The sequence below is a fragment of the Molossus molossus genome, unplaced genomic scaffold (assembly GCF_014108415.1).
Source record: "Molossus molossus isolate mMolMol1 unplaced genomic scaffold, mMolMol1.p scaffold_m16_p_19, whole genome shotgun sequence".
NCBI lineage: Eukaryota > Metazoa > Chordata > Mammalia > Chiroptera > Molossidae > Molossus > Molossus molossus.
This window is the reverse complement of record NW_023425354.1, coordinates 200,206-224,132: the sequence shown is the minus strand read 5'-3', so window position 1 is coordinate 224,132 and position 23,927 is coordinate 200,206. Positions and strand designations below refer to the sequence as shown.

Here is a 23,927-nt window from a genome sequence, read left to right as displayed (position 1 = left end):
CTGCTCAGCGAGGTTGGCCTGGCTCTAGGGTGCTGTGCAGTTGGGAAGCCACACGCTCCTGGTCATGGCCTGGAGGGGGTAAGGCCAGTGGGGGATTTGGCATGGGGCGCTGGGGGACTCAGGAGGGAGGCGCAGGAGCCAGCTCGTGCAGCCTGCTCTGCTGTGCAGTGAGTGTCGGGCAGACGGAGGCTAAGGGCCCTGTTGGTCCAGCAGTGGCAGGGCTGACAGGAGAGGCCGGGGTGAGGGGTGATGGGGCCTCAGCAAAGGCATGGCTGCTGTGGGTGGGGCAGGCCTTGGTCGGACATGCGAAAGCCAGGAGGGTGACCTTGCTGTGACCACTGAACCCTGAGCCGTGCAAGGGTGGCATGGCCTCCAGCTGAGGTGGAGTGTGAGAGGAGATAGGTTCAGTTTCAGATGTTGTATAATGTGAGGGGCCTTTGGCACATCTCAAGTGGGGTTTCCTGCTGTTGTTGGGTTGAGGAAATGTGCACTTGGTAAGAGAGACTGAGCTCCAAGTTCAGGGTCCTCAGTGTGCACAGATGTGGAGCGAGGCCAGCTCTGGGCCTGGGTGACGTCGCCTCCTGTCCACCGTCAGAGCTTTGAGTGCAGGTGCCCGAGCCGCTGTGGGTCCTGGGAGCAGACATTTCCCGAGTGCCTGGAGATGGGTGTGATGACGCAGTGTCTTTGAGTTTTCTATTCTGGAGTTTGTTTATTTTATGTAATTTAAAGTAAATTTATGTGAAAATTTTACATTTTTATTAAAAATAACTACTATAGCCCTGGCCGGTTTGGCTCAGCGGTTAGAGCGTCGGCCTGCGGTCCAGAGAGACTTGGGTTCGGTTCCCGCTAAGGGCACGTACCTCGGTTGCAGTTTGTCCCTGGCCCTGGTTGGTCGTGCGGGTGGCAGCCACTCGATGTGTCGCTTTCACGTCGATGTTTCTCTCTCTCTCTCTCTCTGTTCCTCTCTCTCCCTCCCACTCTACCTGAACAAAAAAAAATGGAAAAATGTCCTCAGGTGAGGATAAAAAATAACTACTATATGTTTTTAAAATAAACTGTATAGAATCAAATCTATTTTTTGTTGCTATTTATATAGAATCAAATATCCTTGGCTACAGAATGGCAGAAAGGTTATTGGTATATAATATTCATAGTCCTGCATTGTGTCTTTTGATTTTTTTTTTTTTGCCTAAGACTATTTTTAGGTACATTTTCCTGGAAGATAATTTCTGTGATGATAGGTACATGTATGAGTAATTGATACTTTAGTTTGTTTATGTAAGTCCCCCACCTGAGGATATTTTCCATTTATCTTCAGACAGAGTGGTGGGTGGGGGAGAGAAACATCGAGATGAGAGTGACACATTGACTGGTTGCCTCCTGCATGACCCAACCAGGGCCAGGGACAAATTGCAGCTGAGGTATGTGCTCTTGACCGGAATCGAACCTGTGACTCTTTGGTCTGAGGGCCGACACTCTTAACTGCTGAGCCAAACTGGCCAGGGCGATACTTTAGTTTTCTTAAATTCACACTGAGTGTCTTTCTCAGGTTGTTTCCAAGTCTCAGCATTCACCTTGGTGAAGAGGAGAGGGCTCGAGGTGTGCCGACAGGCGTGTGTGTTTCCAGTGCCTCCGCGGCTTCCATGGCCACTGTTCCGAGGCGGCATGGGCTGTGTCCTCCTCCCTGCCGCTGTCTGTCATGCGGCATCATGGGGCAGAGGTTGATCATAAGCAGGTCGCCTGGGGACTGGGATGCATGGTCTCTCCAGCTCCTGGAGCACACGTGGACTCTTCTCACTTGTACCCCTTCTGAAGTGCTGGTGCCACCTGCCCAGTGCAGGTCATGGCTGCGTCCTTGTCTGCTTCAGGCCAGTGAGTGGGACTTCCAGCGTGATCTCACAGAAAGTTCCATTTAGTGTGACTTTGTAAAAACTTCACACTGTCTTTGATTTTTATTTATTTATTATTTATTTATTTATTTTATCCTCACCCGAGGACATTTTTCCATTTTTTGTTCAGACAGAGTGGGAGGGAGAGAGAGGAAGAGAGAGAGAGAAACATTGACGTGAAAGGGACACATCGAGTGGCTGCCACCTGCATGACCAACCAGGGCTGGGGACAAACTGCAACCGAGGTACGTGCTCTTAGTGGAAACCGAACCCGGGTCTCTCTGGACCGGAGGCCGACACTCTAACCACTGAGCAAAACGGGCCAGGGCCACGCTGTCTTTGATTTTTAAATTACATTTTTTTTCTTAAGCTTTTTTTATTATAATTATTTTTAAAGGATTTAAAAATTGATTCATTTATCAAATTAATTACATTTTTTAAAAATTTATTTTTTTATCCTCACCCGAGGACATTTGTGCATTTATCTTTAGATGGAGCAGGGGGGAGAGATGGGGGAAGAGAGAGAGAGAAACATTGATGTGAGAGAGACACCTCAGCTGGTTGCCACCCACATGACCCCAGCCAGGGCCAGGGACAAACTGCAACCGAGGTACATGCCCTTAGTGGGAACTGAACCCGGGACTCTCTGGTCCATGGGCCAGTGCTCCAACTGCTGAACCAAACCAGCCAGGGCTTTTTCTGTTTCTTTTTTTTTTTTATCCTCATTTGAGGACCTTTTTCCATTTTTTTGGTTCAGATAGAGTAGGAGGAAGAGAGAGAGAGAGAGAGAGAGAAACATCGACGTGAAAAGGACACATCTAGTGGCTGCCTCCCACATGACCCATCTGGGGCCTGGGACAAACTGCAACCGAGGTACGTGCCCTTAGCGGGAACCGAACCTAGGTCTCTCTGGACCTCAGGCTGATGCTCCAATCACTGAGCCAAACCAGCCAGGGCAATTGCATTTGTTTATACTTGTAAAACCGAATGCATGAATGTGATATATTTTATTTTTAAGTAATTTACATGTCTAATAAGAAAAACCTTTCCAGGTACTTAAAATAAATTTAACATAAATGGTAAAACTTTAGCTCTTTTAAACATTTAAATACCTTTAGCACGTCTCTTAAAGTTCTATCACATCTTTATGAAAAATCACCTATGTAATATTAAATTATTCAATTAGACCTTTTTATTATTATTTTTTTTTAATCCTCACCCGAGGACATTTTTCCATTTTTTGTTCAGGTAGAGTGGGAGGGAGAGAGAGGAACAGAGAGAGAGAGAGAAACATCGATGTGAAAGGAACACATCAAGTGGCTGCCACCCGCACAACCCAACCAGGGCCGGGGACAAACTGCAACCGAGGTACGTGCCCTTAGCGGGAACCGAACCCTGGTCTCTCAGGATCGCAGGCCGACGCTCTAACCGCTGAGCCAAACCGGCCAGGGCCAATTAATTAGACCTTTTTAAATGGAACCAGGATAATCTGTTATGTATTTCACATTATCAATATTATAGTTATTTCAGATAATTAAACACATGTAGATCGTTTCTAAAGTTAATATGAGTGCGGAAGTCACCAGGGGTTGATTTGTTTTTTTAGGTCTCAATTCTGAGACTCCCACAGGTGACAGACACCCTCTGAGCAGAGCTAAAACACCTGTGTGATTGGGGTTCTCCTCTCCCTTCAGGGTTGCTCATCAGGTAACTGCTTTGGGTCAGAATTATGAGCCAGTGTATCTTTTATGGCCCCCTTGACAACAGGAGTCCAGGGCTCCTAGTGTCGTGCTGGCCCTCCCCTGCCTTACTGCACTGGGAGCCCGTCCTCGCTGCTTGGCAGGCTGTGGGTCTCCAGGCTCTGCAGTGCCCTCTTGGTGGCCTCATAGGGGCTTGCACTTCATTGTATGCTTTTTAGGGAGCTTGAAAATACGCTTCCACCTGATGGGAGCTGGTGGACTTCTGTTTTCTTCCTGCATGTTCTTTCTGATGAGGTCCTCACTTCTACAGAATGACCTTGGGGTGGACTGTGCATATCGGTTCTGCCTGCCTCGGTTTGGTGCTGAGGTGCGACGGTTGTGTGGTCACAATAGACGCTGTTTCTTTAAAACCACATGTGCTGCCTCCATGGTCCCATTCAGTCCCTGTCTTCTCTGCTCAGTGGTTCCTGTGATCCTGAAGGCGCTGACCTACGAGGAAAAGCGAGGTGCCTGCAGCGTGGGTGACAACGTCAGGGATGCCGCCTGTTATGTGTGCTGGGCCTTCGCACGCGCCTATGAGCCTCAGGAGCTGACGCCCTTTGTGGCCAAGATTTCAAGGTAAAGCCTGTGAGAGTTGTGGCTGTTAGATCTGCCTCTGCTGTCGGCCCTCGGGTCACGCCCACCTGATGGCCCCATGTGAGGAGAGGTGTGCGAGAGAGAGGTGTTTGTGAGCCAGTAACATAGTCTTAAAGGCTGATCTGTGAGGCAACAGCAGGTCAGGACTCTTTCTCGTGGGTCAGCAGCTCAGACCGCAGTGCTCAGGAGGAGTGTTTCAGAGGCTTCGCCTGGCTTGCGGTTCGCAGAGCCTTAGGTGAAGGGAATCGGTGGCTAGGAGAGTGTGCAGGGAACAAGCAGGGACAACTCATCAGGTGAGTTGGGCTTCTTAGCATCTGTGTGCTGTGCTGAGAGAGAAATGTTAGAATTTCGGCTGTCAGCTTTCACTTTGGAAGGAGTTCCTTGGGAGCACCAGAAAGGATGCCTTCAGGTGGCAGCGCTGTTGTTGAGGGGCTGGGTTTGGTCCTGCCTTCGTTTTCTAATTTCCATGGACCAGCACTCAAATGTTCACTAGTCTTAGTATTGACTAGATACTTCATCATCAACACCTTTGGAATGAAAATCATTCTTCAGAATAGCTTTGAGAGAGGAAAAAATATATTTTCTCTGGTTTCTTGGAGAAAGAACTGAAACCAGCAGGCTGGTGGTCCCACCAGATGCTGTGGCAACTGTGTGGCTTTGGGATCTCAGTGTGTGTTCCCACTGAGCCCTGCAAGGCATCTGGGTGTCCCCGCCGTCATGCCCCACTTTATCTGTTGTTTTGCTCTGGCCGGTTTGGCTTAGTGGTTAGAGTATTGGCCTGCAGACCAGAGTCGTGGGTTCCATTCTGGTCAAGGTCATGTACCTTGGTTGCGGTTCAGTCCCTGGCCCTGGTTGGGGTTGCCCAGAAGGCAACCAATCAGTGTGTCTCTCTCACATTGATGTCCCCCCACATCTGAAAATAAATGGAAAAATATCCTCGGGTGAGGATTAAAAAATAAAATATCTGTTTTTTTGTTTGGGAAAATTGCAAAACAAATGTGGCACCAGTATAATGGATGTTTAAGTTTTGTACTCTGCTCTAGTGCTATATTTTTGGGCTTGAAGAAGGTCAGGCCTTTATTTTTCATTGTTGATTAAGGAGCCACAGGACGGGTGCCGAGCATAGTGGCAGCCTCTGTGTCAGTCATGGCGCATCATACTCGCCTGACGGCTTTTACTAGGAAACGGATTTCAAAATTTTCCTCCCACAGCTCTTTAGGAGATGCCACCAGAGATCTGTGTGTGATGCCCGAAGAGAGTGTGAGACCCCGCAGGTCCTAAACCAGTCTCGGGGGCCTAACGGCCCAGAAAGGTCCAGCTACTTGCCCCTCCAGCCAGGCATGCTGGTCCTCCAAGGCAGCCAGGTGCCTGGGGGAAAGGCTGTGCCCTGCCTGGTAGGCAGCGGGTGAGGCAGCAGCTCAGGGTCTGTGGCCCCTCAGTTCCTCTGGGGTGGCTCAGAGGTCCTGGGGACTGGAGCATCTTTCTGTTCTCACCATTTATGGGGTCAGGGGAGAGACCATAGGCCTGTTTACTGCCCAGGAAGTGCCTCTGGCCTGTATCTCTTCCTTGATCTTGACATATCAAAGCAAAGCTTACAGAACAGCCTGGGGATTCTGATGAAGTTGAAGGAGCCTGAATGCTTCCAGGAAGTTATAAAGATGTCTGATTCCTCCTCCCTTGAATGGAAGGACAGAGTGACAGGGCAGCAGTGGTGTGTGGGAGCTGTGGTCCTGGATGACCGCTGGCCTGAGGCCAGGCTGCCTGCCCCTCATCCCTCACTCATCCCCGAGGCCGAGGCTGCTCCTTAGTCAGCACTTCAGTGGTCCCACTGCTCTGTGAACAGGAGCCTTGCTGCTGTTTGCCCAGGCTTCCGGGAAGGCACTTCCTGCTGCTTCTGGTCCTACTGCCTGCCTTTGGAAATGGCTTTCGTGACTAGAAAATGAAAGCAAAACACATGTTTTCTTAGGGCTTCAGCAGTCACAGGACAGTAAAGCTTCTTTAAGTTGACTCAGTGTCCAGTGCTGAGGGTGGGCAGGCACCGTGGTTATTCCCACAACACCGAGGACATCTGCCTAGACTCAGGCAGCTGTCATGTGCTGAGTGAGATGCCAACATACCACTGCATGGATTTGGCTTCTGGAGGATCATTCCCATTTCAAAGTGCGAATATCCCAGCACTTCTTTTTCAGTTTGACATTTGTCAGAGTGGCAGATTTGGCAGGACTCTTCCTCCTGGGACCCTCTGGAGGAGCAGGGCTGAGGCTGAGAGTTGGCAGAGGAAACTGGAATACAGCGAGGCCAAGCTTGCTGGGAAGAGCGGGAGAGCCGGGCATAGAGGGTGGGCAGCCATCCCACACCTGCTTCTCTACTTGGGATGAAATCTTCTTACCCACTGCACCATAGGGACTAGTGTCCTTCAGGATGTAAAGAGTAGTGATACTGATGATGGTCCAACCCCTACCGTCCCACTGGTGTCCGTGGGCCAGGCATAGGGTGCTTCTTGCTCAGGGCCCTGGATTTTGGAACAGAGGCTCTTTTAGCCACAAGCACGTGATTTCTGCTCTCTGAAACTTTGGAACTTGTCACCATACTAATCTCAGCAGCGATTCTATAAAGTGAAATATTAGTCTGAAGAGTTGCTGTGTTCTACCTGGCCTGAGCATGACATGGGTGTGAGAGTTGCTGTTGCTGGCTCAGTTCTGTGGATTCATGGGTGGATGGGTTTATGCTCGTGGCTCTTGGACCTACACCTGGGTGAGGCCTGCAGTGAGCCACACGGGTCTGAAGTGGAGGGTGTGTCACCACACAGAAGGAACTGATTTTCCTGGAGGCTGAAGGTGCTGGCACTTGGTACTCCAGGGTCACCCCTCTGTTATTCGGAAAAGAAAAGACAGATTTGGGGCCCACTGAGCTGCCACATGCTTAGCTTTCTGGGCACGGTACGTGGTAGGAGTGGGCTGTAAAGAGCCCAGTGGCTGCTCCAGTGACTGTCAGTGAAAGCAGCTTTGCAGGTCTGCTATAGCTGAAAGGGCGCGGCCAGGCCGTCCTCTGGGGATCCTAGGGTCCTCAAATGAACCCTACAGGACCCCGCTGCCTTGTCTGGACCATAACTGGGGAGGGTGTGGAGGTGGGTGTTCAGAGCCTTTCTGAACTGGGGCTTGTTTAAGTGCTTTACTGAGCATGAGGGACCAGAGAGCACTGGCTGTGCTGGTGGTGGCCAACGTCCTCTGCAGAAACTCCTGTGGTTGCACTTGTGGCCTTTGATCTCAGGGGAGGTTACTTTCCTCCACTCTCTGGGCAGGTCCAAGGCGTTGGTAATGAGCTGACACAGCGTCACACAGGGAACCACCTACTGGCAGGGACACCCCAGACTCCGGCTCAGCTTTTCTAATTTCTCCTAATTAACACAAGAGCTAGCGGCCACAGGGAGTTTCTGCCTGACAAGGCCCCTCTCGGCCCCCTTTCCCTGCACCCTCCCAGGATTGGATCAGCGAGTGTGCCCTTTGGAGCCACTCCTGTAAGGTTTCCCAGTCCAGTTTGGCAGGTTCTGAGGGAGCCTGTGCTCCAGCTCTTCCTGGTCCATCTAGACTACAGGTGTGGGGTGGGTGGGGAGAGCAGGCTGGAAGATGAGTCATGGTGCCAGGTGAGCCTGGAGGACGCTGCTGGCCTGCACCTCCCTGCCCCAGGAGTATCGGTTGGGGTGTGTCCTTCAAGATCTGCCTCCTTTGGTTAGTAATAAGTGACCACATTTTAATTGTCAGCTTTTAAGCCCATTAATCCTGGCACCTGATAAAATGTTGAGATCTTTAACTACTTTCACAACTCTTCAGTGGATCCTGCAGAAGTTGTCAGTGGAGATCAGAATGCGGTTCTGTAACTGAAGTAGGAATATCTGATTAAAAGAATCAGGCAGCAGCAGCAAGGCAGCAGGACTGGCCGAAAGGCCCTCACGTGTGAGAGGTCAGAGGCCAGGCTGTGCCTGGCTACCTCCTCACAGCTCTTGGGGGTGGGCAGGGTGGGCTCAGGGCTCAGCTGCCCACTTTCTAAGGAGCTTGGAGGAACCCATCTGTGAATTGCATTGAGCTTTTTCGCTTTATAATATAAAAAATATTTTTAGGCAAATTTAATTGTGAATTAGTGTTGGCTGCTTTTGAAAAATCTGTATTTCCTAAAACTATACACAGATGGATCAAGAGATGGAACAGTTCCTTTTGGTGGAAAAGTAAATAGGGCTTCCTGAAAAGCCAAGTGTAATTTAGGAACAGTGAAACCCACCTAGTTAAAATGGTGCAGAACGATCAAACTTTATCTAGAAGGCACCTTCCCACCAGCAGCCAGTTTTCAAGAAGAAAAGAACAGCGACCAGCAGGCTGCCTGCAAGGCGGTGGTGTCACCTCCTTCCCCGGTTTCCTCACCTGAAACTCTTTTGTAAGCTGTGTGCTGTTGACATCAGCCTGCAGGCCCCTCCTTGGTCGGGTTGGGCAGGCTCTGCTCCCCCGCCCGCTTCTGGGCAGAGCCTGGGGATTGGCTCCCAGATCTCTTCCTCGAGGGCCAGCTTGTCCTGAAAAATCAGGAAATGGCATGTGTTGCTCAAAGCTATGTCTTGTTCTCACTGACCTTCCATGGCCTGCTTCCAGAGGGAAGATAACTCTTTTGTTTTTCAAGAAAAGTTAGGTGCTGATTCAGATCGGTGTCCCCTCTACCTGGTCAGTCTCCCCTTGGCCTCATTTTAGTTCTGCTGTAATCAGAGGGCTGTGAGAAGTCGTATTGGGAGCTCTGACTTTTTAGACTAACTCAGCCTTGGGCAGGTCTGGCATTTTAGCTTGATTTGCAGCTTTCAAAATGTGTGGACAGACAATAAGTTACTAGCTTGATATTGAAAACTTGTTTAACTTCGAAATGATAGGATTACTATTACTTAAGATAACAGCAGTGTATTTTGCTTTTTATTGCTATAAAACATTATATAAACTAACACAGACCGACTTTGGGGTGAGATATGCTCCCTACTGTACCTGCTAATAAAAACCAGGTGCCTGGGACTCGGGGCAGGTTGAGGCCTGCAGTTTCCCCCTGACTCGGACAAGAAAGAAAGTCCCTTTCTGTTTGACACAGACCATTTCTCTGTGTTGGGAAATCCTGGTGAAGTATCGCCTGAACTCCTGCAGCGAAAGCAAACAGGCGAGGACGCCTGAGACACGTTCCAGCCCGGCAGACACATGTGCCGCTGCTTGCAAGGTCCTCTCACGTCCCCTCTGAAACGTGAGACAGATGTGTGACTCACCTGTGGCCCCTCTTGCTAAGGGAAACGTCCAGAGGCGCACATGGGACAAGGGGGCCTGTGGGAGCTTTCGTACTCATATCTGACCAAGATTATCATACCTGTCTTTATTTGAAACTTACTAGTATTTCTAGATAAGCCAGTTTTGTTCTCAACGTGAAAGTCGAGTAGTTTTCTAAATTTAGTCCAAATCAAAACAGTATTAAAAACCTGTTACATTCCTAGGTGTACACACAGTTAATTTGTAGAATTACCTTAGGAGTCTATACTTGGTTAAAAGCTGTGCTTTTAAAGTGGTACTGTTATATTTCTCCTACTGCAGTCTCCGAAGTTTGCTAAAATAGGAATAAAGCAGTAACTATTTTTCTTTTTTAATCCTCACCCAGGGATATTTATCTTCAGATAGAGTGGGAAGGAGGGGAGAGAGAGGGAGAAACATTGACGTGAGAGGGACACATCGACTAGTTGCCTCCCATAAGACCCCGACCAGGGCTGGGTACTAACCACAACTGAGGTACATGCCCTTGACTGGAATGGAACCCATTACTCATTGGTTCACAGGCCGATGTTCTAATCTCTGAGCCTAACTGGCCAGGGCTAACACTAACTATTTTAAGCCACTTACTTATGAGTGTGAAAGCCATTCTGGTTAGAGTGGGTGAGACCTTCTGCAGTCCCTTCAGGAGTGGGCCTGGGGAAGAGCGGTGCCCGATGTGGTACGGGTCCGGCAGCCTCGTTTGCCGGCCCTTCCAGTCTGTGGGAGGTCTGCTTCCTGTGCTCGCATTATTCACCACCATTCAGTTGTTTCTGCTTGTGCTCTTCAGAAGTGAGCACCTTCTGGTTTTCCAGGACATAAGTCTCTTTCGACATCATTGCTCTGGGGCCAGTAAAACCCAGGAGCCGAGATGCGTGGGCCTGGCTAAAGCTGCCTGCCCAGGACACCCACTTGAGGTTGAGCACACAGTTTCATGTTGTTGTTACTGAGAGGGGCCCCACAGGTGAACTTGAGGAGTGGGTCAAAGAGGAAGATGAAGGCCTTTCTCCAGGGCAGCCAGCTGTTATTTAGGGAGGGAGCTGAAAGGAAGGAACACACACACACACACACACACACACACACACACGACAAAACGAAAAAGAACCTTTAGCACAACTTTAATGTTTTTGTTTAATTGCAACACAAAAAAGATGCTCAGCATCTTCCACTCTGCAGAGCAGGCTGTCCCCAGAGTGGGCTCACCTAATAACTCAGCCAACTGTGCTTGGCAGGAGCTGACACAGCAAAAATTGGCGACCCTTCTTAGTGACCTTGGCTGCACCAGGAAAAGCTTCGTGAAAATTGGATTCAAGCTGCCCTGGGCAGAGCCAGAGTGTCCATGGACGGGTGATCGGGGGTTGGAGGGCCTGGGCCTGGCTGTAGGTGCTCCTGGTCTACCCGCTTTAGAGCCCTTGTCTTGGCTGACACACAGCTTGGCCAGCAGCCTTTGAGGGCTGGCACGGTGGCAGGGGGTTTTACGTTTCTTCCTTGCATCGGTTCTGTTCTCTCGTGTCATTAATCAGGATTCCATAATTTAAAAATTGTAATTTAAGATAAATTGACAGGAAATTTTAAGGCAGTGTAAAAATGTGAACTTTTATGTGTTGGGTACACCCAGAGTCATAAAATATAAAAATAAAGTCTATATTTTTTTGTGTCAGAAGTTAAAGGTTAATACTCTTTTCTTAGAATACTTATGATTATATGTTTTTTAAAAAGCAGCTTTTATTCATATATAAATGTACTACTTAAATATCCATTGATTGAGAATATATTTAGATTAAAATGCCAAATATATTTTTGTTAGAACAGTAGTCGTATAATTTTTAGTTTTTGAAAGGTCTCATTAATACATGTCTTGCTCAGCTTAGTGATTTCTAAAATTTCATTAACAGTTGCCCCTGTGATATTGAAATAGAATCATTTGGTCTTAAAATTTAAATATTCCTGCTACAGTAAGACTCATTTTCTTTAGTTTTAAGCCTAGTATTTTTTAGAATCTCATTTTTAGCTATAGTTTGTAATAGAATAGAATTTAGAGAGGAAAAGGGAATAACTTTCTGTTCATAGAGTTCTGCCGAAGTCACTTTCAGCATCAACTAGTGAAAGGAGTGATAACAAAGGATCCACGGTACTAGCACTGGATCTTTTAAAATCTCTAGATATTTAGTTTCTTTTCAAAACGTTTAATTTCACACTAACCCTTTAGACTGAAAGAGGAATTGTAAAAATAATAGAAAACGTTCCCATAAGCCCTTTGCCGGCTTCCCCTAATGGTATCACCTCACGTAGCGAAACCAAGGCCGAGCCTGTGCCTCCCTGTATTGGCGGTGTGCCTGGTCACATTTGAGGGGTGCTGGCCTCGATCCCCAGTTGAGATGGCATCTGTGAGTTACTGTATTGTTTCCTTTGTAAATAATAAATATTTGAAGACTATGTAACTATGCCTTTTCTCCGTAAACCTCACCCATTTTCACGCCCATCGGTGGTCTTGCTGGTCAGGTGCCGCAGTGGTCACGGCACTTCTCTTCAAATTTGTCCACGTGCAGTGTGTCCTCTGCTCCTGTCATTCATTCAACCACTTGTTCTGTTACTGTCGGTGCGGACGCCTGGGGTTTCAGCTAACGCTGCTGTTGCTTTTGTTGGTCAGTTGCTCCACCTCTGGCTGTTGGGGGCTGTTTCAGGTCGGCGTCTGTCCTCTGAACAGGACCTGTACGTACGTACGTACATACATACATACATACATACATTTATTTATTTATTTATTTATTTACCTCACCCGAGGACATTTTTCCATTTTTTGTTCAGGTAGAGTGGGAGGGAGAGAGAGGAACAGAGAGAGAGAGAAACACCGATGTGAAAGGAACACACTGAGTGGCTGCCACCCGCACGACCTACCAGGGCCAGGGACAAACTGCAACCGAGGTACGTGCCCTTAGCGGGAACTGAACCCGGGTCTCTCAGGACCGCAGGCTGATGCTGTAACCGCTGAGCCAAACCGGCCAGGGCATATTTATTTATTTTTTGAATACTTTCTTTCTTTCGAGCACAACTGGCCCTCCAGGCTAATATTTTTTCTATGCCCTCTCCCTGGAATCAGCCACTTTCAGGAATCTATGTCTCTCTTAATGGAGAAAAACACTTTGAACCTGAGACCTGGGTTCTACTCTTGTATCCAGATGCCCCTTGCCCTAGAAGATCGTGCGTTCGCATGGACACCTGGAGTCCCACCCCACTGTCCCCCGCCCCCCACCACAACTTCTCACCCCGGCTTCATTCTGCGTAATGTCTCCTCACGGTTGGCTGCAGTCCCCTGTGCAGTAGTTCCACAGTTGCTGACCCACACCTTACGGGAGACACAGCCGCCACCTGGAGGAGAGAGTTCTGTGCACTGTGCTCCTCAGTTCCTGCAGCTTACCAGGCCCTCCGGTCCTCACTCTGATAATTCACTCTTGTCATGCACAGTTCTTTGGGTTTTGATAAATTTTATAAAGTTGGGTTCCAAACAGATCAGTTCTACACCCAAAATTTCCTCCCTCTGCCCTTTGCAGTCAGCTACCCCCAAGCCCTGCCCGTTAGTGGTCTTTTTGGTTCTCATAGTCTTGCCATTTCTAGAATGTCTTATAAAAGGAAATATATAACACAATAGACTTTTGGTTCTGGCTCTCTCACTTCAGCAAAAACCCCAGGAGAGGTCAGAAGTCCGACTCAGGTCTCACTGGGCTAGAACCAAGGTGTCCCAGGGCCAGCTCCCTCTGGAGGCTGCCGGGAGAATCTGCTTCCTGTTGTTTCAGCTCCTGGAGACTCTGTGCCCCTTGGCTCATGGGGCCACCGTCCAAGGCAGCTCCCTCCATCTTCACAGCCAAATAGCCTCAGGCTGAGTCCCTCCCTTGCTGTGACCCTCTGGTTCTCCCTGTCCTGCCTCCAGTTTCCATTTCTAGGGACCTCTGATGACACAAGCCTGCCAGGTGTCTCTTATAGTAATAAGGTCAGCTGATTAGCAAACTTAATTGTATCTGCAACCTTAATCCCCCTTTCCCAAGTAAGAGACTGTTCATGGGTCCTGGGGGTTCGCCAGATACCTGCAAGAGGGACATGGGTCTGCCTAACTCTGGTCGACAGACAGGCTGCGGGGCACCGTGGGTTCAGGAAGCTGCTGTCTGGGCTGGAAGGGCTGGAAAGCGGGGCTCTGCTGGAGGAACCCAGGGAGAGGAAGAGATTCAAGGTTCAGAAGCAGGAGTAAGGGTGCTGCCAGGCCCCGGCTGGCGCTCGGGTGGCAGCTCTCTGAGGCTATTTCCTGGTGTCTGAAACACCCTTTAAAAAAATTTGGCTGATATAAGCTATACATCTTCAAATCCAAAACCCTGTGTTTTCTGTTGTTACTAAAGTCAGTGAGTCCTGGTGTATCCGTAACAATTACATGTGATGATGTAATGAGAAATGTAAATGGAGCCGACTGTTTGAGCTTGGAAAGGTTTCCTGCCTTCTGAGTCTGGTGGTTTGGGTAGGGGGACTTGCCTGACACTTAATAGCTGTTTTCTGTCCTTGGTCAGCTATTTCTGGAAGGGTGTGGGGGCTGTCGCTTCTGCAGGCCCCTCTTCCCTGTGTGTCTTCATGGGCCACGCCCACCATACCCCTTCCCCGACTCCACCAGTTCTCGTCCTCTGTTGCTTCCCTTGGTGGTCCCCCAGGCCTGTGCAGCTGCCCTTCTCCCTGGGACTTTGCTTGCGCGTAGGTGTGTACCCTCAGGTGGCTCTTATTAGAATCAGGGTCAGCTACCCTTAGCTCCTTCCTCACAGGTATTGCAGCGTCTGCAATGAGCCAGCAAGCTGTGAACACACGAATGAAAGACCAGGGTTCCTAGTCAGTGTCATGGGGTCTGAGTCTGTGCACATCTCCTTTTAATCGGTCATTTTCTTTTCCCACAGTGCACTGGTCATCGCCACGGTGTTCGACCGGAACGTGAACTGCAGGAGGGCTGCCTCTGTAAGTTTCCCCTCTTGTTCCTTCCTGTGGGTGTGGGGCTCGGGCCAGTGCCACTGCTTGAGGCTGCTGTGGGCAGCCATGTCCACAGTTTCTGTCTCTGCTGTCAGGGTTAGGGGCCTGAGTAGGTGTCTGACCAGGAGGGGAAGGCAGACAAAGAGGCAGGCTTGAAGTGCCAGGACCTGGGAGGATTTACTGTAAGAAATGGGGGCTGCGGGAATTTCATTTGCCATGACATGGATGCTCCATGGGTGGATGCTCTGTGGGTGGTTGGATTAAGAGATAGACAGGGTTCCCAGATGGTCAGGACAAAGGCCCAAGCTGGGAGAGGAGAGAGCTGCCCTGCCTTGCCTGGGGCTCCGCCTTTCCCTATTGGCAGACTTTCTTGGGCTGGTCGAGCCCCCGCTGGACGGTAGGCAAGTGCGGGCCTCCCTTGGGCCCTCTGCCCTCTGTTTGGAGGCTGGATTCAGGTTTTTTTGTGCTGGGGGAGGAGTGAACACACATTGGGGGCGGGGGGGGGGTGGAGAGAAAGAGTGGATGAGGCAGCCAGGCCTCCCAGGGCCTGGCGGTCCAGGCAGAGGAGGTGTGTGCCTGTGTGCCTATGTCGGACTGTGTGTTCATGGCTGTGCACTTCTGTGAGGTTTTAAAGATGTCAATGGGAAGGATGCTGGTAGAGGTCCCGAAGTGACCGCAGGAGTGCAGGTGAGCGTCAGGTTTGTGAAGAGGCACTGCTGGGTCAGAGACAGGATGAGAAATAGGAATTGGTGGCAGAACACAGGCGTCACACCTCCTCCCACACACGGGGCGCCTGTGTCATGCTGGGGATGTTCCCATCCCCTCAGGAGACAGCCGGGCTGACATGTGGACACATTTTGGGATTTTTAGTTTCACAGTCAAGCTCAGGGCCTAAAAGCTGGGAGGTGAGAGTGGACAACACAGGCTGGAGTGTCTGGGGAAACCGTGGATGACCTGGAAGAGGTGGGAGAGGACAGGTGGGGGCAGTGGCCTGGCCATCCCGGCGAGGTGCCGTGTGAGCTGTCACTGGAATGGAGTGACACTTCCTGCATGCTGCAGTAGGTCCCACTGCTCCTGCCGCAGTCCCAGCAAAGTGCCAGAGCCCAGGAGGGTTTACCTCTCTCGGGAAGGGAGTCGGGTGGGTGAAGCTGGGGCGGGGATGGCAGCACTATGGTCACAGTTCTGTCTTCCTGCTTTGCTGTCCTTGGGCCTGAAGAGCCTGCCCAGTGCTGATTCATCCCCACTTCACACACTTCCCAGAGCCTAAGCACCACATGTGTGCTGTGGGACATGGGCTCCTGTGTGACAGGACCCTGAGGTAGTGCAGCGGTGGCCCCGCAGTGGAGACGGCCAGCCCCTCAGCTGGGCTGTTAGGGGAGTGTGGAAAAGGAAGGGCTTTTCCCTGCGCTGTTCCTTGTTTGAAGTCGTTTATCAGGCCTGGTGGCAGTGGGTGTTTCCTGCATGCAGGGTCCGGTCACTTGTGAGTGAGAGAAGTTCACCTTTTTCTTTTTAGTCTTGACGCCTTTTTTTGTTTCTTTTCCACACTGCGCTAGCCAGAGGCGTTGCCAGGACAGTGCCAGGGAGAAGGGGTGCGAGTGGGTGTTTTTGCCTTGCTCTCGAGCTTGGGAAAGTGCGCAACCTTCCACCATCAGGTGTGCTGGTAGCTGTAGGTTTTTCGTTAGCAGGTTGAAGAAGTTCTGCTAGTTTGTTAGATGTTGGATTTTGAGACGGTTGTGTGGTTTTTGTCCATTATATTAATACGGTGGGTCATACTGATTTTCATATATTAAACCAACTTTGCATTCCTAGGATAAAGCCCACTGGTCATGGCATGATCCCTTTATTATTATTATTATTACTACTACTACTACTACTATTTTTTAATTCTTACCTGAGGATTTTTCTGATAATTTTTCCACTTATTATCAGATAGAGTGGGAGGGAGGGGGAGAGAGAGAGAGGGAAGGAGAGAAAGAAACATCTAGTTGCCTCCCGCACGACCCCAACCAGGGCCGGGGACAAACCGCAACCAAGGTACGTGCCATTGACCGGAATCGAACCCGAGACGCATTTGTCCGAGGGTCAACACTCTAACTGCTGAGCCAAACTGGCTGGGGCAGATCCCTTTTTATCTGTTGCTGGATTTGCTTTGCCAGAGTTTTCTTGAGTACTTTTGAGTCTGTATAAAAAAAGGGATATTGGTCTGTAGTGTTCATTTGTTGTGATATTTTAGACTGGCTTTGAAATTGGCCCGTGAAAGGAGTTTCCTCTGTTTGGTGAAGAGGTTTCAAAAGATTGCTGTTACTTTGTTTCTACTTTAAATGTTTGGTAGAGATCACCAGTGAACCATCTGGGCCTGTTTGGTTTTCTGTGTCTTTAGAAACATTTTACATTATTTATTTCTTTGTTTGCTAGAGATCTGTTCATCTTTTCTGTTTTTCTTCATGTCACCTGAGTTGTCAAGTACAGCTATATGACGTTAGAGAATGCTTGTCTGCCCCTTCTTGTTCTGTTTCTTTGTCACATGTCACCACACAGAGTCCACCTCCATCTTGTTTCAGTGACAGCTCGTGTGCCTGACCCCAGCCTTCCGTTCTCTCCTCAGCCCACCTCCTTGTCGTGGGTGGCCACATGCGGTGGGGGCTCAGCAAGTAGCCGCTTGAGGAGTGAGGAGTGTGGGACCAGGAATGAGCTCTACACCGTCTGTTGCTGGGGTGATACTGGAGAAGCATCGGCCTCCTCTCTCAAATGCAGGGCCCCGTTAGAGCATCCCCAGGCCGCTCAGCCTCTGATGGCTGCCTGCCCTCCGTACCCTTCTAGGCAGGACGCAGGTTGTACTGGCCTCACTACCGTTAAACCTTCTCTGTTGTAAGGGAAAGTTTGCCGGGAAAGCTTAGCCCTCCTCTCTGTGTCTGGAGGACATGCAGTGACTCCTTGAGAAGTCTCCATGCTTCCGCCTTGATGTCCGTCTACAGACAGTGATTGTGATCTCTCGTTACGTCTACTTAAACGTTAACTGTGAGGTTTTCTTCTGTTCACTTCACATGAGACACGGGGAACAGTATACGCTGATACCTTTATAAACCTCAGGGAGATGAGATAAAACCACAGAAATCATTGTTTTCATGTTAAAGTAATAATTTAGAGTAATATTGGGAATGTCTTTGCATTGAACATTTACGTGCACCCTGTGGATCCAGCAGGTGCAACGTTAGAACAAGTAGAACAAGTCAGAGGTACATTTGTGTGAAGCTCCCTTGAAAATGTAGGATCGAGTTCCTAATTACTGGGAATGAAGTTTCTTTCCACGAAGCTGCTCCCCTAGGTAAAGACATGTCCAACTGTTGGGGCTCCTGTTTGTGCTCATGAATAGTGGTCCCGAGGTCATCTGCCAGGGCAAGGACCCCCTCAGGTTCCCTCGGTTGGTGTCTTCCCCTCTGCACTGATGTGGTGGGCACAGCGGAAGGTGCTGACCCTTTCTCAACACTGGAATTGGCTGTTGGGCTTTTATTTAACCAATTGGCTTGTCTCCATCCCATGTTCATCTCTGGGCGTTGGTGTGAGCAACATTAGCAGCTGGCGGCCACTTTCAGGATGTGTCTGGTTTATGAACTTGAATCATTAACTTGTGGTTTTAAAGAGCACCAGGACATAAAGACAGAAGGACAAACAGCCCTGGAGATTCTGATCACCACCAGTGGGGACTTTTTATGAAAAAACTAATAAAGCCAGGGGTCATTTGTTGTGAATTTATCTCCTGGTGTTTAGCAAACTGCAAGGCTCACTCACTGCTTTTTGTTCTTTCTATTCCTCAGGCTGCTTTCCAGGAGAATGTGGGAAGACAGGTATGGCTGCTTCTTAAATCTTCGTTTCTACAACTTCCTGTCGGTTTAGAGGGAGAAATATAGAAAACTAAAAACTGAGTGTTCTCTTGAATGGGTAACGAATTCACCTAGAATAGACTAATACTTAACACGGTTCTGCTCACACATTCCCTCACAGCGTGACTCAGGTGAGTGTCGGCACAAATTTTAAACAATTAGTGAGTTTCATAGAAACCTGAATGTAGAAGTAATTTTTTACACACACGTCAGAGATCGGTGCCTTCTGCATTGCTGAGGGCCACCCAGTGTTGCTTGTTGTCTGTGGGTGCTCGGGTGTAGGCAGAGGAGCCTGGCTTCCTAGGGATAGCATTGTGACCCCTATCCGTCCCGTGGGTGACCCGAGCCAACTTCCGGAAGCCATTGATCCCATGGTGCCTCTCAGAGCCCACTGGCATCTCATCATGTCCCCTGGCTTTGAACCTCTCATCACTGGTCAGCCATGGCTGGGAGGTGTGGCCTTTATCCCTGAGTTGCTCACGCTGTGGGAGATGATGACAGCCTTGGGACATGTGGCAGGCCTGGTGGAGAATGGGCCTGAGGCAGGTGATGTTTGGGAGACCTCGAGCTGAGCTGTGGTCGAAAGGGGTGAGAGGTGAGCATGCCAGGAGATAGGTCTGGGCTGATGGTGAATGTGTCATAGGTGAGGGATTGGCAGGTGATACTGGGAAACAAGCGATGATGGGCCTGTGGGATTTGGGGGCAGCAGTTGGGTTGCAGAACCTGTGGGGAACCCCATGCAGAAGGCTCAGGAGGGAGGAGAGGACAGGGAGAGGTTAGGAGAGCCCTGCGTGAAACACCACTTGAGAGGGGGATGCCCTGGGTGAAACACCAGAATTCTAGGATTTGGTGCCTGGACTTTTGGGAGGAAGAAGAGGATCAGGGACTGGACCTGAGCACTGCTCACTTCGTGCCTGTGTCATCAGGGGCCCTGTGGCAGGACCAGGCTGCTGTCTCCATCCTGGGGCCTACGTTCTGCACAGTGGTCCACGGCCTCCCAGGGTTAGTTGCCTCCTGAGCTGCTTGGAGCTGTTTGGATGGTGATGTTTTTGCACAGTGTTGCTGCACAGATGCAGGATTTAATGGTCTGGCGCTGGATGGAGGCAAGTACAGAGAGCGTTAGGAGGGTCCGAGTGCTGCCTGGAAGGGAAGGCACCACCTCGGGAGCCACGGCCGCCTTTTCCCAAAAGTGCTTGGGCCAGTCAGGGGCCAAATGGAGACAGCTGAAGACAGTCTCAGTTAGACCAGGTGTCCTGGCTGCCCCTTGGATGGTGGAGCTTTTCCTTCTATGTTTATCTGTGTCATAAGGCAAACTGGCTTTTACATGTTGCTTGTGAACCAAACCCCACCTGTGAGTTCCCAAACATCACGGGTGCTCTGCGCTCCGCGCCAGTCAGGGTCCAGCCCCACGTGCGCCTCTTGGCGCAGCTCTGCCTGTAGCTGGCTGTTGGGCACTTGCCTCGGTGACAGGTGCGGCTGCCACTGCTCGTCTCCCTCTGCAACGGGCTCCTGCTGGTTTGGGGTGTGTTGTCCGTGTGAGCGCCGACGCAGGTGGTCAGGTGTCGTTGTCTTCTGGACTTTGCTTGTCAGGTGCTGGGAGCTTCCACCATTTTCCTCCCTGGGCCCGAGTGGTCCCAGCTGGGAGTGAGGAGGGCGCTGTGAGAGCAGGGGTCAGAGGCTGGCCTGTCACCACCCTGCTGTGGTCCGTGGCTGAACGGCTTTCCCTCGGAGGTTGAAAATTGGTCATTTAAGACTTTTTAGACAACTGTTTTATTTTCAGATTTTCAGAGACTGTCACCGTAGAGTGGTGCCGGTAAGGACATGCAGATTTTGGGGTGGGGCTGGCGAGTGCGGTGGGTGAGGTGCCCGGTCTCCCCCCTTCAGAGTCTGCTGCTGGGTGTCACTGCCGAGCCTTCTCTCTCATTCTCACAGGCTATGAGTGTAGCTCCTGTCCAGTCTCAGGGCCCCTCAAGTGAGTGCAGGCTGGGGTCCTCCTGCCCGGATTGGGGAGAGCACAGGTCATGTGACTCCGTAATTTTATATCATTAAAACTTGATGTCTTTTTGTGGTGTATGGTTAAAGGAAGGTCTCCAACATTTTACAGTTGAGATATTTGAGCTGTTTGAAAAAAATTAAGTATTTTTAAGAGGTTTAAGTAATGTCGGCACCGTGTCCAGCCTGTGATAGACGCCCAGTAAGTGGACTGGGTGGAAGCTTGTGGACGAGCACAGTTGAAGTAGCACACAGGCCCAGCTGGGTCCACCCTGCCTCTGTGTTCATGAATGCAAATGAGTGCAGTAGGATTACTGAACTGGGGAGGTGCCTTGACTTATCCTTTTTCCCTGCTCTGCTTTTTCCTTAGGGCACTTTCCCTCATGGAATTGATATTTTGACCACGGCTGACTATTTTGCTGTTGGTAACAGATCTAACTGTTTCCTGGTTATAAGGTAAGTTTCTAATATCACAAAATATAACATCCTCTTTAATTTAGACGTCTGCAGTCAGTGTCCGCTGTTTTCTTTCTGCATTCTAGAAAGCCCATGAAACAATTGTGATTTATGTGTGAAAAATTAAAGGTAGAGTTGGAAACTCATTAGAACTCTTATTTCTCATTGATTGGATGAGTGCGTACTATACGTTCTACTTGTGTAAAACTTGAGAAGACACACGGGACATTAAAAGCTTCAGGCAAATCCACAGGAACGGCAGCAGGTCGGGCAGCCTGGAGAGGGTGCGGGACCTACAGAGAGAAGTGGCTCTTTTTAAAGAGGTGTTAGCCCTGGGCGGTTTGGCTCAGCAGTTAGAGCGTCGGCCTGCGGTCTGGAGAGACCCGGGTTAGGTTCCCGCTAAGGGCATGTACCTTGGCTGCAGTATGTCCCCAGCCTTGGTTGGGTTGTGCGGGTGGCAGCCACTCGATGTATCCCTTTCACGTCGATGTTTCTCTCTCTTCCTCTCTCTCCCTCCTGCTCTATCTGAATAAAAAGTGGAAAAATGTCCTCGGGTGAGGATAAAAAAAATAAATAAATAAAGAGGTGTTAGCAGTTTCAGGAGCCAAGTGGACATGACCATGCTCTCTTGTGATCACTTTTCTCTTCATCATCCTGTTTTATTAGTACTGTTTGTGTTGAGGGCTTGATCTTTCACAGAGATGGCCGCAAGCCAAACTGTGCCCTGCCGGCTGTGCGACAGCTGTCCTGGGTGTCACATGCGGATTGAGTTTCTCAGGGTGAAATCTCGGATCAGGAGTGGAGTGACTTTCTTTTTCTGCATCAATAAAATAGTTTTCCAGGTTGAAGTTGTGTTTGTGAGCTCAGTAAGGAATAGGTATTTGAGGAATCAGGTCAAGGAATGAATATTTAATGTCCCTGAGTGCAGTTTGCAGAAGTTACACCAAAGCTTTTTTTTTTTTTTTTTTTGGTTAATCCTCACCTGAGGATATTTTTCCATTGATTTTAGAGAGAGTGGAAGGGAGGGAGAGAGAGAAGCATTGATGTGAGAGAGATACATCAATTGGTTGCCTCCCATGTGACCCCACCCCCACTCCCGGCTGGGGGATCAAACCTGCTACCCAGGTATGTGCCCTTGACTAGGAATCGAGCCTGTGACCGTTTGGTCTGTGGGCCAACGCTCTAACTGCTGAGCCAAACAGGCCAGGGCTAGAGCTTTTACTTAGCAATCCAGGTTTTGGGAAATGGCTCCCTGTCTGAGTCTACTACCTGTGCAGCATGAAGAGGGAAGGACAGGTTTTGCGGCGTGATGTATTTGCCTCAGACTGGGAGCAGCACGCCAGTGTGTTTTATTTAATTAAAAAAAAATTTTTTTCCCCTTTATTGATTATAGACAGAGAGGAAGGAAGAAGGAGAGAGAGAGAGAGAGAAACATCTATGAGAGAACATTGATTGGCCATGTCCTGCATGCCCCTCACTGGGGGTTTGGCCCACAACCTGGGCATGTGCCTTGACCGGGAATCGAACTAGTGACCTCTTGGTGCGTGGGTCCATGCTCAACCACTGAGCAACACCGGCCGGGCCACGCCAGTGCATTTTAAAGTCATCAATCATCATGTATTCTAAGGACAGATTCTAACACCCCTGCCGTGCAGATCATGCAGAAACCACATTTCTCCGCAACCAGCATGGACATATTTTTTTTAAATGCCGTCTCTTTCCCTGAAGGGCTCTGTGACCAAACACATCTTATTTTTAGCATTTTTTTTCTGCCTTCTCGGCTTTCACGGCCTCCTGTGCCCATTCTGTCTTTGGTTGTTAATACTTGAACATCTATTTTATTGGAGAACCTACCACCTCTCCCCGAGATTCGTGGGTCAGATAGTAGTGGTGCTCAGCCTGGACATGCTGTCTTGCTGCTGAGGTTTCTGGTGCACATGTGGCTCATTTCTGTCATGTGGAGGTGGAGAACCCGACCTTGCTCAGGGTGTTCTCTCACTGCACCTTGTATGCTTCCTGTGCACAGAGGCAGTCTGTGAGGACGAGGTCCCTCAATGGCTGCACCCCATGATCTCAGGGCTCTCCCCTCGGCTGTGCAGGACAGACGCCCAGGTCCTGCAGTTAGCCAGGATGCAGGTGAGGGAAGAGTGTACACGGCAGAGGGAGCCTGGTCTGTGGGGAGACAGCCTGGGCGGGGGACTTCTGAGCCAAAGCAAGGAGTTTGGATTGTTCTGGGGCCATGGAACACGGTTTAATGGTCAGATCTTTATTTTGGTAGCTAGAAGCAAGGAGGTGTTCAGGGCCCTGCAAGGTGGGGAACAGTCAGGGGATGGGAAGCAGATCTGCTGGAGTTGAGTGAGTGCTGTCAGCAGGTTGGAGCGGTTTCGAGAGCCAAGGTGTCAGGGTTACCCCAGGGTCACTTGCAGCAGGTTGCGCCTGTGAGGAGAAAATGTCTGTGGGTTTGGGGAAGGTCACCTGCTCAGCTTTGCACGCTGATTGCGAGGGGCTCGTGGCACGGTTGAGTGACGGCACACCTGTGTGCAGACAGTTCTGGAGAGTGGAGTTTCCAACTCACAGACTCAAGTTGAACTGAATGGAAGCACCTGCGTCGTGGGGCTGAGGGTAGTCGTCCTACCTGTAGTTATTTCTGTAGCTTTCTTAGTGTCAGAGAGACAGGAACTGCACACGTGTAACGTGTGCCATTCTCTGTCCCCATTCTCGTTGCCAGGGTCCCTGCACCCCTGCTCCAGGCCACCCTGACCTGAAGTTGCATGCCTCTCGTTGACTCTGGCTCGTGCATAGAGATTCCCTTTGTCCTTGTGTGCTCACCGCTGAGGGGTATCTGGGTGTTCCCAGTTGGGGGCTGTACAGATGCAGCCCTGGGGACATCCATGTGCACGCTTGTCAGTGGACAAGCCCTCACTTTTCTGAGTTAAGTTGCTTAAGAGGGGAATGGCTGGGTCCTCACATTAAGAAACTGCCAAATGGTTTCCCAAAGTGGCAACGCCCACTGGCTGCGGTGAGTTCTGTTCCCTCCCTGTCCCCATAAGCTCTTGCTGT

General features: G+C 49.9%; 1 protein-coding gene across 5 annotated transcripts in view; it reads left to right on the top strand.

Annotated features, from left to right (window-relative positions):
• Positions 1-23,927, top strand: part of TBCD (tubulin folding cofactor D) — a 150,051-nt gene that overhangs the window by 85,695 nt on the left and 40,429 nt on the right. For all 5 annotated transcript variants that reach the window (XM_036269983.1, XM_036269982.1, XM_036269978.1 and 2 more), the window contains 4 exons: positions 4,051-4,207; positions 14,469-14,526; positions 18,354-18,383; positions 20,782-20,867. In XM_036269983.1, coding sequence (XP_036125876.1) covers positions 4,051-4,207; positions 14,469-14,526; positions 18,354-18,383; positions 20,782-20,867 — 331 coding nt within the window. The remainder of the gene's footprint in view (positions 1-4,050; positions 4,208-14,468; positions 14,527-18,353; positions 18,384-20,781; positions 20,868-23,927) is intronic.